The following is a 19,593-nucleotide window of genomic DNA, read 5'->3' on the forward strand; positions in this document are numbered from 1 at the left end:
AATGACATGCGAACCTGGGCAACTTTGCGTTCACATTGCCCTAAAAAAGGGAACGGGAACTCGGAATTCAAGCTAACCGAACTCAGGCTCTTTTGAAGGGTCTGAGTTCCTTTGGAGTGTTCACACTGCACAAAAAAAAATGAGAACTGCACTGAGTTCACAAAAATGATCTGAAAGGGACCAAGAGTGAAAACACCCTTAGTCTGAACAGGCCTGAAAACTGTTCCATTTTACTCGCGCTGTGCGTAATTTCGAGCGCTATGCCGACTAACCGTCCAGAACTACACCTCCGCTCCAATCAAAATCAAAGTGGCTATAGCCCACACATACACTGTATCACTCGCTTTAGTCAGATGCCCATTATCTATACATCCCCCATAATTATTCAGGACAAGTAGTGGCCTAGATATCTTCTAATCTATCGTCTCGCTCTTCATTTTTCTATAGGCAGCTATTATGCTTATTAGACATATGCTAGCTATCATTATAGGCCTATGCAAAATGCAGAAATAAGGACCACATGCCTGTGGCACTTAAGGTATTCCCTTTTGTCTGGATAATTATGAATAAGCAAGTGATTTGAATATTAATTTATGATTAAATTACCATAAATTGCAGATAATCAATTATGCAGAAGAAAAATAATACCAGGAAGATATAAGGGGTGCACATTCGGATCAAACTTGCCTAAAATAATAAGGCAATTTCCCTTGTGTCTTGCTCTCCGAACTTTATCCCCCCCCCCCCACACACACCCTTTGCGGTGTTTTTCGGGATCACGCCACCACTACCACTTGGGATCCTGGCGATATGGCTGATAATGGACTGGGACCGTGTTATTGTCAGCGCCAAATAGACAAACCCATAGTGTAGCCATCTTAAAGTCACTGGTCGAATAGAGCCGTAGAACATATTCTTACATAGTCTAAATAATAATTAGTGATTAAATAGGCCTATAGGTATTCCATAGCCACCTCCTTCACTTGCCACCACGTAGGCTACCGCGGTAGCTGCACAAACTTGTCGCAGTGGATAGCGTACAATCGTTGGGATTGCCCTATCTACAGGACTGAGTTTCGCGCATTCGGATCTTTTCAGGTTCGTATTGTTACAATGTTGCTTTTCCATGTCTGTGACTGACGTTATTATTTTGTGGCTGAGTTTTGTTAGTTGAAGTTCAGCTCAGACGCTAACCATGACGGTTTAGTGCGAATCGTGGGCTATGATCCTATTGAGATTGCAGTTTTACAGTGGCGTTTAGCAGTAGGATGATATGAATTTATCTGATTTGCCTGCTTTGTCGCGTAAGGTGTTGATTCTGTATTTAATTGTGATTTGACAAAGGCTACTAGGAAAGTTAGCCTAACCAGCAGCCTCAGACAGCCTACCATCACTAGCCATAACCTAGTCAATAAAGCAGGTCATGCTATGCGGGCTATTCACCTATCTACACCAACAGTGTTCTATACACATGTAGGTTAAGCCAAAAACATCACAGGAAAGATCAACCAATGGTCAAAATCAAATTGTATTTTGTGCATACCTTCCACATATCTCGATTACTGTTCTCTCTAACTTTTGAATGCCCTGTCATACTCTACCCTCCCGGATGCTCTGTTCCAGGAAAACACGAGGAGAGGGACGGAGTGAAAGGGAAAGGCCGGGGTTCCGAGAATCGCGCTTTAACTCAATATTTCGATCATTGCGTTATCCCTGAGAGCCAGTTCACTAGCCTACTATAGCTAATTGTGCTGAAATCTAGTCTTGGCTGGATCTCTGCCATAGAGATAGATGCCTGAAGTGTCTACATGGGAAGTCCGCGAATGGGACAGTGTTGTTTGTTGCACCATGCATGCATTTCAGAAAACATATAAAACAAAAACATAATTAAGATAATGGCAATTTGGTAATACTATAAAACAATCTTGATATTGATGTCTATATTTTGTCTTCACGATCCGGTAAACCGTCCGTGGTGGGAGTATCATTTACCGATTAATTATTGATGGGGCTGTCAATGGATGTCCGGGTTAGAAATAATACGCAGCGATCGTTGCCATCGAGGTTAATAACGGCGTTATAGCCAGTGAAGAAGTGTACCGGACATACGGTATGTTCTTGGTGAGCCGCATAAAATATCTGAGGTTATGAGCTTCCCAGGCCTTTTTACATGTCAGAGAAGATGCGCAATTTTTTTTATGTTGCATGGAAACTGTTGGTTCATGATTCAAGCAGAATTGCCGGTGCACTAGTTTCCATCAATAACTTAAAGTAATTACAGGGACAAAGCCTGCGAGGTTGTTTTTGTTGATGCAGCCAGGTGTTTGAGAGTGGGTAGCCGATATTCAACCTGCTTTCACAGTCCAGTCCACTGTGTAGTGTTGATTCTGGTCACAGAGATTCTGCCTTTCGAATGACATCATCTATTCAATTTCGGGTTTCTCACGACTGGGGGGAGTTCATCACATGCAAATATTTCTGCGTTTTTCGCCATATTCACCACCTCTATTGTCCAGAGTCGACTGCATGAACTCTATTGATTGGTGGCATGAATTCTATTCCTATCTCACTCATGTTGAAACAGAGCGTGACATCTTTTCGATTTCTCATTCAGAAGAAAAACAATGACAAAGACTGTTTTGTCCAGGCAGTTTAAGTGTCTAATTGTCTGGCTACTTATAAACCAGTTATGAAACAGTAGGTAGGCTACAATAGCCTATGGCTTATAAGTTTAATGGCTAAGACAGTGTCCATAGAGCCTTAGTCTTCTAATGGGTCCACTGGTCTTCCACTGTGGCCCAGCTGTGGTCAATTTTAAGGGATATAGAAGGAATTAATGTGGTGTTTCTTTCTGTGTACTCTCTTTGACCCCCCCCCCCCTCTCTCTCCCTCTCTCTCTCTTCCTCTCTCTCTCTCTCTCTCTCTCTCTCTCTCTCTCTCTCTCTCTCTCTCTCTCTCTCTCTCAATACACATCATTTATCTCTCCCCTGCTCACTTTCTTTCCTCTATCCCATACATGTCTGTTTTTGTATTTTTGTACTCTTTTCCTCCGTCTCTCCACCCTTTTCTCTCTCCTCTTTCCTCTCTCTCTCCTATTTTCCTCCCTCTATCCTATTTTTCTCCCTCTATCCTATTTTCTCCTCCCGCTATCCTCTTTCCCTGGGAAGATGTGCAGATTAAGAAGGAGGAGAGGAAAGAAACAGAGGAGGAGCCCAGATACCTAATAAAGAGAGTGGGCTTCCTTGCATGTTATCACTATTGTGTGCGTGTGTGTATGTCAGTGTGTGTACATCTCTGTGCATGTGTATCTCAGTGTGTATGTGTGTGTATCTCAGCATGCATGTGTGTGAGTGTTGCTGTGTGCATATGTATGTGTGTTATTGTTTGGAAGGAAAGGCCAGGAAAATGGATTCTGTAGTGGGGCAGACTTGTTTACTCGTTACTCATGCATCCTCAGTCAGACTGCTGCTCCAAGCAGGACTCTGAGTGGCACTGAGTGCCCATTTCCCCTTTGCCACTAAGCCATATGTACAGTTGAAGTCGGAAGTTTACATACACTTAGGTTGGAGTCATTAAAACTCGTTTTTCAACCACTCCACAAATTTCTTGTTAACAAACTATAGTTTTGGCAAGTCGGTTAGGACATCTCCTTTGTGTATGACACAAGTCATTTTTACAGCAATTGTTTACAGACAGATTATTTCACTTATAATTCACTGTATCACAATTCCAGTGGGTCAGAAGTTTACAAACACTAAGTTGACTGTGGCTTTAAACAGCTTGGAACATTACAGAAAATGATGTCATGGCTTTAGAAGCTTGGAGGTGTACCTGTGGATGTGTTTCAAGGTCTACCTTCAAACTCAGTGCCTTGTTGCTTGACATCATGGGAAAATCAAAGGAAACCAGCCAAGACCCCATAAAAAAAATTGCAGACCTCCACAAGTCTGGTTCATCCTTGGGAGCAATTTCCAAACGCCTGAAGGTACCACGTTCATCTGTACAAGCAATAGTACGCAAGTATAAACACCATGTGCACACGCAGCCGTCATACCGCTCAGGAAGGAGACGCATTCTGTCTCCTAGAGATGAACGTACTTTGGTGCGAAAAGTGCAAATCAATCCCAGAACAACAGCAAAGGACCTTGTTAAGATGCTGGAGGATACAGGTACAAAAGTATCAATATCCACAGTAAAACAAGTCCAATATCAACATAACCTGAAAGGCCGCTCAGCAAGGAAGAAGCCACTGCTCCAAAACCTCCATAAAAAAAGCCAGACTACGGTTTGCAACTGCACATGGGGACAAAGATCGTACTTTTTGGAGAAATGTCCTCTGGTCTGATGAAAGAAAAATATAACTATTTGGCCATAATGACCATTGTTATGTTTGGAGTCAAAAGGGGGATGCTTGCAAGCCAAAGAACACCATCCCAACCGTGAAGCACGGGTGTGGCAGCATCATGTTGTGGGGATGCTTTGCCGCAGGAGGAACTGGTGCACTTCACAAAATAGATGGCATCATGAGGAAAGGAAAATTATGTGGATATTTTGAAGCAACATCTCAAGACATCAGTCAGGAAGTTAAAGCTTGGTCGCAAATGGGTCTTCCAAATGGACAATGACCCCAAGCATACTTCCAAAGTTGTGGCCATATGGCTTAAGGACAACAAAGTCAAGGTATTGGAGTGGCCATCACAAAGCCCTGACCTCAATTCTATAAAAAATTTGTGGGCAGAACTGAAAAAGTGTGTGCGAGCAAGGAGGCCTACAAACCTGACTTAGTTACACCAGCTCTGTCAGGAGGAATGGGCCCAAATTCACCCAACTTATTGTGGGAAGCTTGTGGAAGGCTACCCGAAACGTTTGACCCAAATTAAACAATTGAATGGCAATGCTACCAAATACTAATTGAGTGTATGTAAACTTCTGACCCACTGGGAATGTGATGAAAGAAATAAAAGCTGAAATAAATCACTCTCTACTAATATTCTGACATTTCACATTCTTAAAATAAAGTGGTGATCCTAACTGGCCTAAGACAGGGAATTTTTACTATGATTACATGTCAGGAATTGTGTTTTGAACTGAGTTTAAATGTATTTGGCTAAACTGTATGTAAACTTCCAACTTCAACTGTATGTAAACACATGGCTCTGCTCTGCTACTGTGTGAGCGTGTGTGGGTGTGTATACATTTGTTTATGGCTGCATGTGGGCGATTCCGTGGAAAAGTCAACCTGAGCATGCCCAAATTAAACCACGTTCATAATTCTTTGTCTATATATTGTCTATATGTTGGAGTTCAGGCTTCATTTGACATTTAACTAAGAAAATTGCATGACTTTCGCCCATTTCAGAGTAAGAGGCCAAGTCAAAAAACAATATTTCAGTCAGTCATAGTTGATGGCTTTTTGAAAGAGCTGACAGAAGTGGTTTCTCCACTCACAGCTGTCCTCCAGTTAGTTATGAAGATGAGATCTTAATGAAGCAATACATAACAAATTGATGAGTTTTGTTTGCTAGTTCTTCAGTCTTGTTAAGATAGGGGGGGGGGGGGGGGTGATTGGGACATACAATGTACATCATAAAGTTTTTTAGGATTTTCTTTTGTTAAACATGCACCTTACATCGGATCATCTTGAAACATTCTCTGTGAAGCTAACTTTCATCAAGGTTTTATAAGGTCTGTAATTGGCTTCTCTCTTTTCATTGTCAGTATCCTTAGTCAGCGTTAGGATATTCGTAACATCCATACAAAATCAAATCAAATCAAATCAAATTTTATTAGTCACATACACATGGTTAGCAGATGTTAATGCGAGTGTAGCGAAATGCTTGTGCTTCTAGTTCCGACAATGCAGTAATAACCAACAGTAATCTAACCTAACAATTCCACACTACTACCTTACACACACACACAAGTGTAAAGGGATAAAGAATATGTACATAAAGATATATGGATGAGTGGTGGTACAGAACGGCATGGCAGATGCAGTAGATGGTATAGAGTACGGTATATACATATGAGATGAGTACTGTAGGGTATGTAAACATAAAGTGGCATAGTTTAAAGTGGCTAGTGGTACATGTATTGCATAAAGATGGCAAGATGCAGTAGATGATATAGAGTACAGTATATATACATATGAGATGGGTAATGTAGGGTATGTAAACATTGTATTAAGTGGCATTGCTTAAAGTGGCTAGTGGTACATTTTTACATAATTTCCATCAATTCCCATTTTTAAAGTGGCTGGAGTTGAGTCAGTATGTTGGCAGCGGCCGCTAAATGTTAGTGGTGGCTGTTTAACAGTCTGATGGCCTTGAGATAGAAGCTGTTTTTCAGTCTCTCGGTCCCTGCTTTGATGCACCTGTACTGACCTCGCCTTCTGGATGATAGCGGGGTGAACAGGCAGTGGCTTGGGTGGTTGTTGTCCTTGATGATCTTTATGGCCTTCCTGTGACATCGGGTGGTGTAGGTGTCCTGGAGGGCAGGTAGTTTGCCCCTGGTGATGCGTTCTGCAGACCTCACTACCCTCTGGAGAGCCTTACGGTTGTGGGCGGAGCAGTTGCCGTACCAGGCGGTGATACAGCCCGACAGGATGCTCTCGATTGTGCATCTGTAGAAGTTTGTGAGTGCTTTTGGTGACAAGCCGAATTTCTTCAGCCTCCTGAGGTTGAAGAGGCGCTGCTGCGCCTTCTTCACAACGCTGTCTGTGTGGGTGGACCAGTTCAGTTTGTCCGTGATGTGTACACCGAGGAACTTAAAACTTTCCACCTTCTCCACTACTGACCCGTCGATGTGGATAGGGGGGTGCTCCCTCTGCTGTTTCCTGAAGTCCACAATCATCTCCTTTGTTTTGTTGACGTTGAGTATGAGGTTATTTTCCTGACACCACACTCCGAGGGCCCTCACCTCCTCCCTGTAGGCCGTCTCGTCGTTGTTGGTGATCAAGCCTACCACTGTAGTGTCATCCGCAAACTTGATGATTGAGTTGGAGGCGTGCATGGCCACGCAGTCGTGGGTGAACAGGGAGTACAGGAGAGGGCTCAGAACGCACCCTTGTGGGGCCCCAGTGTTGAGGATCAGCGGGGTGGAGATGTTGTTACCTACCCTCACCACCTGGGGGCGGCCCGTCAGGAAGTCCAGGACCCAGTTGCACAGGGCGGGGTCGAGACCCAGGGTCTCGAGCTTGATGACGAGTTTGGAGGGTACTATGGTGTTAAATGCTGAGCTGTAATCGATGAACAGCATTCTCACATGGGTATTCCTCTTGTCCAGATGGGTTAGGGCAGTGTGCAGTGTGGTTGCGATTGCGTCGTCTGTGGACCTATTGGGTCGGTAAGCAAATTGGAGTGGGTCTAGGGTGTCCGGTAGGGTGGAGGTGATATGGTCCTTGACTAGTCTCTCAAAGCACTTCATGATGACGGAAGTGAGTGCTACGGGGCGGTAGTCGTTTAGCTCAGTTACCTTAGCTTTCTTGGGAACAGGAACAATGGTGGCCCTCTTGAAGCATGTGGGAACAGCAGACTGGGATAAGGATTGATTGAATATGTCCGTAAACACACCAGCCAGCTGGTCTGCGCATGCTCTGAGGACGCGGCTGGGAATGCCGTCTGGGCCTGCAGCCTTGCGAGGGTTAACACGTTTAAATGTTTTACTCACCTCGGCTGCAGTGAAGGAGAGCCCGCAGGTTTTGGTACTGGTTGTAGGATGTGATGGATTTTGAGGAGAGATGGATAGTGTGACTCAGGGAGGGGTTCCGGAATGAGAACAGTGAACTCAAGTCCATCCTCTCTCTCTCTCTGCCACCTCTGCGGCTTCCTGGCTGTAACCTAGCAACCCCAAAACTGTGTTAGGGAGTTGAAGAAATGTAACACCCAAAACTCTATTATTTTTTGCTTTATTTCACCAGCATGCTAATATTTGGAAGTCCTCTTGGGTATACACTCCCCCCAAGGTGTACTATAGACACACACATCAGACGTTTCATTTGTATTTTGTTTGTAAATTCAGTGAGAATGTAACATCCCTGCAAATGTAACATCCATAATCGCCCGTGTGTATGTTAGAGAAGGAGAGATAGAACATGCAGTATTGGACAGTGGAAAGCGTGTCTTCCTCTATGTATGTTTAGTTACACATATCTGGTTCCTGATCCCAAAGAGAGTATCTGGTGTCTGATACAGGCAGCTGAGAGCTGGTGTCTGTAGGGCTGGGTAGCTGAACTCTGCTTGTTTGGTCTAGCCAGTCTGGTGAGCCTCCAGTTCTGTTATGACTGGTCTGACTATTATTGACCTGTGGATGGTGTGTCTGGTTCTGATGCCTGGCTCTGGCACTTGGGTCTAGTCTGGGTTCTTGGTGCTGGTCTGTCTCTGTGTGCTTTCTCTTGGTCTGGCTCTTATTGGCCTGTTGGTGGTCTGTCTGTCTGTCTGTCTGGCAACTATAGTCTGCTGGTGACTGATAGTCAGTCTGGAGTCTGTATGCCAGTGGTTCTGGGCCCTGGGTCTTGGCTGTCCCTGATGTAAAGTAGGTGTGTGTCCGTTGGTAATGTGTCTGTGATTGTGTGTGTGTGTGTGTGTGTGTTAGTGCGTGTGTGTGTGTGTGTGGGTTGGTAGCGGGTGGTTGGCAGTCGAGTCCTCGGCTCTTGCTTAGCACCGCAGTAGTCTCTGCCAGCTTGAGTGCCAGGCAGAGGAGAGAGAGAGAGACAGAATGAGACAGAGTGAGAGAGAGAAACAGAGAGAGAGAAACAGGCAGAGGAGAGATGGATAATGTGACTCGGGGAGGGGTTCCGGAATGAGAACAGTGAATTCTCAAGTCCTTCCTCTCCTCTCTCTGCCACCTCTGCGCTCCCTGGCCGTAACCTAGCAACCCTAAAACTGTGTTAGGGAGTTGAATAAATCAGATGTGTTCCTCTCCTCCCCAGGAGTGACTGATCTAGAACTAGGAGTGACCCCTTACCTCAACGCTAACACGCACACACACACACACACACACACACACACACACACACACACACACACACACACACACACACACACACACACACACACACACACCGAGTCAGACTGGGACTGACTGAACCCCAGAAGAGAATCTGTCTGTCTATGCCTCCGTCTATTCCCTCTTTCTCTTCATGTCTTTATTGCCTTCTCTCTATAGCCCCCCTCGTCACGCTATAGCCCCCCTCTTCTCTCTATAGCCCCCCTCTTCTCTCTATAGCCCCCCTCTTCTCTCTATAGCCCCCCTCTTCTCTCTATAGCCCCCCTCTTCTCTCTATAGCCCCCCTCGTCGCGCTATAGCCCCCCTCTTCTCTCTATAGCCCCCCTCGTCGCGCTATAGCCCCCCTCTTCTCTCTATAGCCCCCCTCTTCTCTCTATATCCCCCCTCTTCTCTCTATAGCCCCCCTCTTCTCTCTATAGCCCCCCTCTTCTCTCTATAGCCCCCCTCTTCTCTCTATAGCCCCCCTCTTCTCTCTATAGCCCCCCTCTTCTCTCTATAGCCCCCCTCTTCTCTCTATAGCCCACCTCTTCGCTCTATAGCCCCCCTCTTCTCAATTCAATTCAAGGGGCTTTATTGGGATGGGAAACATATGTTAACACTGCCAAAGCAAGTGAAGTAGATAATATACAAAACTAAAATAAACATTAAAATGAACAGTAAACATTACACTCACAAAAGTTCCAAAAGAATAAAGACATTACAAATGTCATATTATGTCTATATACAGTGTTGTAACGATGTGCAAATGGTTAAAGTACAAAAGGGAAAATAAATAAACATAAATATGGGTTGTATTTACAATGGTGTTTGTTCTTCACTGGTCAGTAGACCTTATACTAACCAGTGAGTAGGCCTTATACCAACCTGTGAGTAGGCCTTATACTAACCTGTGAGTAAGCCTTATACCAACCAGTCAGTAGGCCTGATACCAACCAGTCAGTAGGCCTTATACTAACCAGTCAGTAGGCCTTATACCAACCAGTCAGTAGGCCTTATACCAACCAGTCAGTAAGCCTTATACCAACCAGTCAGTAGGCCTTATACTAACCAGTCAGTAGGCCTTATACCAACCAGTCAGTAGGCCTTATACCAACCAGTCAGTAGGCCTTATACCAACCAGTCAGTAGGCCTTATACTAACCAGTGAGTAGACCTTATACTAACCAGTCAGTAGGCCTTATACCAACCAGTCAGTAGGCCTTATACCAACCAGTGAGTAGGCCTTATACTAACCTGTGAGTAGGCCTTATACTAACCAGTCAGTAGGCCTTATACCAACCAGTCAGTAGGCCTTATACTAACCAGTCAGTAGGCCTTATACCAACCAGTCAGTAGGCCTTATACCAACCAGTCAGTAGGCCTGATACCAACCAGTCAGTAGGCCTTATACTAACCAGTGAGTAGGCCTTATACCAATCTGTGAGTAGGCCTTATACTAACCTGTGAGTAGGCCTTATACTAACCTGTGAGTAGGCCTTATACTAACAAGTCAGTAGGCCTTATACCAACCAGTCAGTAGGCCTTATACTAACCAGTCAGTAGGCCTTATACCAACCAGTCAGTAGGCCTTATACTAACCAGTCAGTAGACCTTATACTAACCTGTGAGTAGGCCTTATACTAACCAGTCAGTAGGCCTTATACCAACCAGTCAGTAGGCCTTATACCAACCAGTGAGTAGGCCTTATACTAACCTGTGAGTAGGCCTTATACCAACCAGTGAGTAGACCTTATACCAACCAGTGAGTAGGCCTTATACTAACCAGTCAGTAGGCCTTATACTAACCTGTGAGTAGGCCTTATACCAACCAGTGAGTAGACCTTATACTAACCTGTGAGTAGACCTTATACTAACCTGTGAGTAGGCCTTATACCAACCAGTGAGTAGGCCTTATACTAACCTGTGAGTAGACCTTATACTAACCTGTGAGTAGGCCTTATACCAACCAGTGAGTAGACCTTATACCAACCAGTGAGTAGGCCTTATACTAACCAGTCAGTAGGCCTTATACTAACCTGTGAGTAGGCCTTATACCAACCAGTCAGTAGTCCTTATACTAACCTGTGAGTAGGCCTTATACAAACCAGTGAGTAGACCTTATACCAACCAGTGAGTAGGCCTTATACTAACCAGTCAGTAGGCCTTATACTAACCAGTCAGTAGGCCTTATACCAACCAGTCAGTAGGCCTTATACCAACCAGTCAGTAGGCCTTATACCAACCAGTCAGTAGGCCTTATACTAACCAGTGAGTAGGCCTTATACTAACCAGTCAGTAGGCCTTATACCAACCTGTGAGTAGGCCTTATACCAACCAGTGAGCAGGCCTTATACCAACCAGTGAGTAGGCCTTATACTAACCAGTCAGTAGGCCTTATACCAACCAGTCAGTAGGCCTTATACCAACCAGTGAGTAGGCCTTATACTAACCAGTCAGTAGGCCTTATACCAACCAGTCAGTAGGCCTTATACCGACCAGTCAGTAGGCCTAACCAGACAGTAGGCCTTATACCAACCAGTGAGTAGGCCTTATACCAACCTGTGAGTAGGCCTTATACCAACCAGTCAGTAGGCCTTATACCAACCAGTCAGTAGGCCTTATACCAACCAGTCAGTAGGCCTTATACCAACCAGTCAGTAGGCCTTATACTAACCAGTGAGTAGGCTTATACTAACCAGTCAGTAGGCCTTATACCAACCAGTGAGTAGGCCTTATACTAACCAGTCAGTAGGCCTTATACCGACCAGTCAGTTGGCCTAACCAGACAGTAGGCCTTATACTAACCAGTCGGTAGGCCTTATACCAACCAGTGAGCAGGCCTTATACCAACCAGTGAGTAGGCCTTATACTAACCAGTCAGTAGGCCTTATACCAACCAGTCAGTAGGCCTTATACCAACCAGTGAGTAGGCCTTATACTAACCAGTCAGTAGGCCTTATACCAACCAGTCAGTAGGCCTTATACCGACCAGTCAGTAGGCCTAACCAGACAGTAGGCCTTATACCAACCAGTGAGTAGGCCTTATACCAACCTGTGAGTAGGCCTTATACCAACCAGTCAGTAGGCCTTATACCAACCAGTCAGTAGGCCTTATACCAACCAGTCAGTAGGCCTTATACCAACCAGTCAGTAGGCCTTATACTAACCAGTGAGTAGGCTTATACTAACCAGTCAGTAGGCCTTATACCAACCAGTGAGTAGGCCTTATACTAACCAGTCAGTAGGCCTTATACCAACCAGTCAGTAGGCCTTATACCGACCAGTCAGTTGGCCTAACCAGACAGTAGGCCTTATACTAACCAGTCGGTAGGCCTTATACCGACCAGTGTAACTATCATTTGAATAATCTATGTAATTACACGTTAGCGTAGTAGGTACATGCCATTGTGTAGAAATGATCACTTTTACTCACATCTTTGCATTTAGTTGGAAAGCAACATTTACGTTGGTAAGTGTACTACGTAACACAAGGTAGGTCTATTCCATGTAGTGAGTGTAATGCTCACAGGGCCAAACTCTGTGACTGTGACTGCTAGGCCTCTGTTGTGAGTCAATGGGCGCGTTCAAACTTACAGCCGACTTCAAAGACGAGTTGAGACTGACTGATCTACAATTACCTTGCATCATAAATAACTACTCAATATTATTTGTAGATCTATCAGTCAGTCACCGTTTACTCATGATACATCACGGTTTTGAAGCTGTCGGATACGGCCAGTATGTTGGATAACCTGAGTCATGTGGGGTCAGCAGCAGAACATGTCATAGACCACATTTTCTGGCACACTTCTGCCAAATGCTTCCTGGTACCAAGTCCATCTGGGAGAGATGATGTCATAGCAGGAAGCACAGACCTTATCTGGCAAAGTCGAGCAGCTATATAGACTGGTCAGCATCTAGAATCTGAGAATGGTTTACATAACATATTAGCTAAAGATAAGAATGAGTACAGGGTATGTGAACATGGGACTTTTAATATGTCCAAAGGTTTTTGTTAAAAAGTAATTGAACAGGGTTGTGTTGTTTGGAACACAGCTTTGAGTTTTCGGTCTGAAGTGGCAGAGATGGACGGTGTTACAACTACACAGGCTGGTGAGGTAGCATCCTATTAGACCAGGGGCTTGTAACACTCAAACAGTTCCCCATATGCAACCCCCCGGAAAAGGGTGTGTTTTCCTCTTCCAATGGTTAATGATATTCACATGGCATTACTGCTCATGGTAATTCAACAGAGATAAGACCAGCCTGGTGAAACCATTCATTATTGTGTGTGTGTTTGCATTAGCATGTGTACCCAAAATCGCTTTCTTCTCCTAATTCCTGGATGACGATAGGTCACAGAGTTCACATAGGAAATTTATCCAATCAGCCAATCGTATGCTTATCTCCTTATGGACTCTGGGAAACATGCAAATAAGCGGGGGATTTATTCACTGCAGATAATTCAGAGTTGGATGGACTGAAATTAAAACCTCTTTCTCCCCCTTTCCTTGTCTCTCTCTCTCCGGGAGTCTCAATGGGCAGACAATACAACATTCTCCTCTTGCTGTGAGAGAGTGTGTATGAATTAGTGTCAAGTTCATCATGTTTTTTTTGTTGCATAGAGTTACATTATTGCAAATTCACATTCATAGCACAAGGTTTGTCTTACTGAGTAAGTTTCAAGATCCAGATTTTGATATAGCATTGTGTGTGAATACGTCACTGTGAGATATCCATGTGCCTCTATAGCGCTGAAAGACAGACTGAAAGGATGAATGGCTTTTGTTGAAACGTCTAAGGTTGGACACACAAAGAGCAGGGTGCCGAGAGAGAGAGAGTCGCGAGCCCTATGGGGCAGGGAAGTGGAGCAGAGACAGAAATACTCAGCCATGGTCGCCTCTCCCTTCAGGCCAGCAGAGAGGAGAGGGGGGCAGGAACAAGAGACAGAGAAACATAACATACAGATTGAGTGACTCAAACACACACACACACACACACACACACACACACACACACACACACACACACACACACACACACACACACACACACACACACACACACACACACACACACACACACACACACACACTCTGTGACTCAAACTCAAAAAGCTTGCACACATATTTTGGGGGACATATTAATCCCCTCCCCAAACACACACTCATAAACACACACCCATGCACAAAGACACACAGTATACACTCTATACTGTATGTAAGCCAGTGATTGTGTTGGATGGATTGGCTGTGTTGAATGCTGTAGTTAATGAGTAGTGTTTATACCATGGCACAGCTGGCTCGGCTGCCATGGAGCCAACAGGGGGTCTCCTCTGCATATAGTCAGGCTTTGTTGGGTTGCTTTGTTTGTGTGTTTGTGGGCTTATGTATTCCTCATATATGTGTGTGTATTTACAGTATCTTGCAAAAGTATTCAGATTTATTGTGCTAGAAAGTGGGATTATAATGGATTTAATTGTCATTTTATTGATGTATTATATTAGGTTAAAATAAAAGTGTTCATTGTTCATTCAGAATTGTTGAAATTGTCATTATTACAAATATATATTTACATTTTTCATTTGTAGCACTTGTGCTCCCAATTTTAAAAAGTTAGGAGCACAACATAAAATATAAGAGCACCAGAAAATATATTTTTTAAATCGATTGATTGTGCCGTAAAAACACATATGTAACACTGTAAAGACATTTGTTAATTATAAAAAGCTATAATGTTGATACAAATTCCTGTAATTGAAATAAATAAAAAAACATGTGGAATGTTAGTGCTTTTACATAATGTAGAAACCTATCTTCCTATTGAGATACACTGACAATTGTGCACTGTCCTTTTAAGAACGTGAAGTTTGTGATGATGACATGCAAAAGATCAGCCATAAAACCCCACCTTTACTCGATCCCAGGCTGTGTCACAAATGGCCTTGACCTGGAGTCCCATAGTGCGACGCACAATTGGCCCAGCGTCATCCGGGTTAGGGGAGGGTTTAGCAAGTGGGGGCTTTACTTGGTTCATCTCTCCCTAGCAACTCCTAGTGCCGGGCCAGGCGCCTGCAGGCTGACTTCGGTCGTCAGTTGAACGGAGTTTCCTCTGACGCATTGGTGCGGATGGCTTCCGGGTTAAGTGGGCGGGTGTTAAGAAGTGCTGCTTGGCGGGTCATGTTTCAGAGGACGCGTCACTCGACCTTCGCCTCTCCCGAGCCCTTTGGGGAGTTGCAGCGATGAGACAAGACCGTAATTGGATATCACGAAATTGCTGAGAAAAAGGGGGTAAACACCCCCCCACAATTTTTTTTAAAGCAGGAAGTACCAGTGACTCGCTCAATATGGAAGTGGTCAGATGACACAGATGCTAAGCTACAGGACTGTTTTGTTAGCACAGACTGGAGCATGTTCCGGGATTCATCCAATGGCATTGAGGAGTATACCACAACAGTCACCGGCTTCATCAATAAGTGCATCGATTACATCGTCCCCACAGTGACCATATGTACATACCCCAACCAGAAGCCATGGATTACAGGCACCATCCGCACTGAGTTAAATGGTAGAGCTGCCTTTTTACAAGGAGCAGGACACTAACCTGGACGCTTACAAGATAACCTCTATGCCCTCTGACGAACCATCAAACAGGCAAAGCATCAATACAGGACTAAGATTGAATCCTACTACACTGGCTTTGACGCTCGTCGGGCTTGCAAAGTATTATGGACTACAAAATGAAGCCCAGCCGATAGCTGCACAGTGACACGAGCCTACCAGACGAGCTAAATGACTTCTATGCGCTTCAAGGCAAGCAACACTGAAGCATGCATGAGAGCACCAGCTGTTCCCGGCTGACCTTATGATCACGCTCTCCGTAGCCGATGTGAGTAAGACCTTTAAACAGGTCAAGATTCACAAGGCTGCAGGGCCAGAAAGATTACCAAGACGTGTACACAGAGCATGCGTTGACCAACTGGAAAGTGTGTTCACTGACAGTTTCAACCTGTCCTTGACCGAGTCTGTAATACCTACATGTTTCAAGCAGACTACCATAGTCCCTGTGCCCAAGAACACACTGATCCTCAATGCGGGGGCCTTCCAGGGGTGAGTGCTTAGTCCCCTCCTGTAATCCCTGTTCACCCATGACTCCATGGCCAAGCATGATTCCAAAACCATCATTAAGGTTGCCGACGATACAACGGTGGTAGGCCTGATCACCGACAACGATGAGACAGCCTATAGGGAGGATGTCACTGCCAGGACAACAACCTCTTCTTCAACATGATCAAGACAAAGGAGCTGATCGTGGACTATAAGAAAAGGAGGGCTGCGCACACCCCCAGTGTGACTGAAAAGATTTGGCATGGGTCCTCAGATCCTCAAAAGTTTCTACACCTTTACCATCGAGAGCATCCTGACTGGTTGCATCAACACCTGGTATGGAAACTGCTCGGCAACCGACCGCAAGGCGCTACAGAGGGTAGTGTGAACGGCCCAGTACATCACTGGGATCAAGCTTCCTGCCATCCAGGACCTCTATACCAGGCGGTGTCAGAGGAAGGCTCTAAAAATTGTCATGTCTCCAGCCAACCTAGTCATAGACTGTTCTCTCTGCTACCGCATTGCAAGCGGTACCGGAGCGCCAAGTCGAGGTCCAAAAGGCTCCTTAACAGCTTCTACCCCCAGGTCATATGAGTGCTGAACAGCTAATCAAATGGCTACCTGGACTATTTGCATTGATTCCCCCCCTTTTTTACGGTGCTGCTACTCGCTGTTTATTATCTATGCATAGTCACTTTACCCCTACCTACATCACCTCAATTACCTCGACTAACCTGTACCCCCGCACACTGACTCGGTACCAGTACCCCTAATATATATCCTCATTATTGTTATTTTATTGTGTTACTTTTTTAAATATATTTTTATTTATTTAAAAAATTGTAAATATTTTTACTGCGCTGTTGGTTAAGGGCTTGTAAGTAAGCATTTCACTGTAAGGTCTACTACACCTGTTGTATTTGGCGCATGTGACTAATAACGGGCCGCGAGTAGTTTTAGAATGGCCAGAGACATGGTTTATGAAGGTAAAATGCGACCCCCCCCCAATCCACGATAGGAAGAGAAACAGTGCTCTGGTAATATGGGATCTTTTGAACAGTTTCCAGATAGAATCAAGCACTTTCTGCTGTAGTAATGGTGCAGCCATGAGGCGAATGAATCTGCGCTCGGGATCAACGGTGCAGCGAAACATCATTACAACAATTATTATCTGGGGGATTTATTTTTCCAAGGCACACTGGTGCTACTAAATGAAAACTCCAACATGGTTGCACTTTAGAGCTCTGAATACAGTGCAGTTCCCGTATGAGAATCTGAATGTATTATTAATGATGATGATGGTGAAGATGATGACTTAAAGAAGATTTGAAGATGTAATGTGTTATTATTGTGTCTCTCTCAACCAGGCCGTGGGCCCCTGGCTGTGTGTGTGAGATGGACAGGATGAAGATCATCAAGCGGAGGCTGTCCATGTCTCTCCGTAGCACCCGGCCCGTAGATGACTCGCTGTCTGAACTGGCCGAGCAGATGACTCTGGACGAGCCCTCTGCAGCCAGAGAAAACGGTGAGACACACACACACACACACACACACACACACACACACACACACACACACACACACACACACACACACACACACACACACACAAACACAAACACAAACACAAACACACACACACACAAACACACACACACACACACACACACACACACACACACACACACACACACACAAATAAATAAATGGACTAATACACTAAGGGGACATAAACCGACAAATTGTGAACAATCCTGCATGTTTGGCAGAGATGGAACGGACTGCACTACACCCTAACACCTTCCTCAACCTCATCCTCATCTTCATCGTCATCATCCTCACTGTGCATTGGGCCGGGAGTGGTGTGGAGTGGTGAGTGGAGGGGGATGTAATGGAAGCCAGTCATTGCTATCTGACCAGTGTACTCCTAGTTAGGAGCATTTACAGTGCCGTGGTGGTGATTGCATTGTGTTACAGTGATACATGCAGCTCATCAGTCAGTCACGCTGAGCAGATTGTGGTGTATTGATAAGGACTCCTCCCTGCAGACTGCCTCTGTCTGGCCCTATCCCATCCTGCAGGAGTCAGCACTCATCAGAGTGGAAGTAGGACAGTACTGCACTGAGCTGGGGATGTGGTGTCCTACACCATCTGGTGGGAAGACAGCAGTACTGCAGGTCATTGCGGTCAGTGTTGTGGGCTGCTTCACCTGTGTGTGTGTGTCTCCCTGCTACAGACCAAAAGCAGGTCAGAACACAGAGCCTCAGCTGTTCCTGAGAGAGAGAGGGAGAATCGTTACAACACTGTATATAGACATAATATGACATTTGAAATGTCTTTATTCTTTTGGAACTTCTGTGACTGTAATGGGGGGGGGGGGGGGGGGGGGGGGGGGGGGGTCAGAGAAAGGAGGAGGAAGGAGAAAGCAGCATGTCATTCATCTAGGATGATGTGTTATTGGTACGCTCTCTCGTACCCTAGCAGTAATGTTATCATTTAGGATGCAGTTTGGATGCTCCTCTGCCCAGACATCATATCTCTCTGCTGCTCCCTTATTCATTCCATAGCAGCACTACCTACATCACTTTCACTCCTATTTTTACCTCCCTCTCTCCTTCTCTCTCGTCATCCCGTCGGTCTCTATTATCCAGGGTTATGACAGTTAGCTTCCTGAGGGACATGAGACAGAGTGAGGGAGGAAGGAAAATAATGATAGAACGAGAGGGAGGGTTTGAGAGACCTCTCCCTCTCTCTCTTTCTCTCTCCCTCTCTCATTCTCTCTCTCTCTCTCTCTCTCCCTCTCTCTCTCTCCCTCTCTCTCTCTCTCTCTCTCCCTCTGTCACTCTCTCTCGCTCTCTGTCACTCCCCCTCTCTCATTCTGTCTCTCTCTCTCCCTCTGTCACTCTGTCACTCTCTGTCTCTCTCTCTCTCTGTCACTCACTCTCCCTCTCTCTCTCTCTCTCTCTCTCTCTCTCTCTCTCTCTCTCTCTCTCTCTCTCTCTCTCTCTCTCTCTCTCTCCCTCTTTCTTTATGTACCTGTCAACATGTTAGAAAGCTCTAACACTGAATCTGTTGTAAATGTTCACCCAATCTGCCATGGTGTTAATTGGTCTGAGTGCTCACCGCTCTAACGGCTGATCTGGGATTTGTTCTCTCGCCCTGCTCAAACAGGCTTCAGATCTGGCTCAGTGGGGTACAGGCTGTTCTAGGAACAGTGATAACAGTGAATGCTTAGAGTCAGGGATAAATTGGGCCAATGCAGAGGGAAATCAAAGCCCTGGTTTAAGGGTATATTTAGGGGTTTAAGAAGCAGAGGAATTAGGGATGAATTGAAAAAGAGCAGACACCCACACAGTTCTCTTTTTTTGTTGAGTTTTTTCATCTCCATCCTCATTGGTCATTGGTCCACCCACAGCATGATAAGTATATTGTTTTTAGTGCACTCTCTCAGCATTGATGTAGTGGTAGAAATATAGGTGGGGAAACTCTGATCGCCGGTCGTG

At 45.1% G+C, this 19,593-nt stretch overlaps 1 protein-coding gene across 5 annotated transcripts in view; it reads left to right on the forward strand.

The window, feature by feature from the left end:
* Positions 1 to 773: 773 nt before the first annotated feature.
* Positions 774 to 19,593, forward strand: part of LOC139542938 (cyclin-dependent kinase 17-like) — a 96,698-nt gene continuing 77,878 nt past the window's right edge. For all 5 annotated transcript variants that reach the window (XM_071348944.1, XM_071348945.1, XM_071348946.1 and 2 more), the window contains exons 1-2: positions 774 to 1,098; positions 17,458 to 17,615. In XM_071348944.1, the coding sequence (XP_071205045.1) occupies positions 17,486 to 17,615 (130 nt within the window). In that variant the 5' untranslated portion in view covers positions 774 to 1,098; positions 17,458 to 17,485. The remainder of the gene's footprint in view (positions 1,099 to 17,457; positions 17,616 to 19,593) is intronic.

The sequence above is a fragment of the Salvelinus alpinus genome, chromosome 17 (assembly GCF_045679555.1).
Source record: "Salvelinus alpinus chromosome 17, SLU_Salpinus.1, whole genome shotgun sequence".
Classification (NCBI taxonomy): Eukaryota; Metazoa; Chordata; class Actinopteri; order Salmoniformes; family Salmonidae; genus Salvelinus; species Salvelinus alpinus.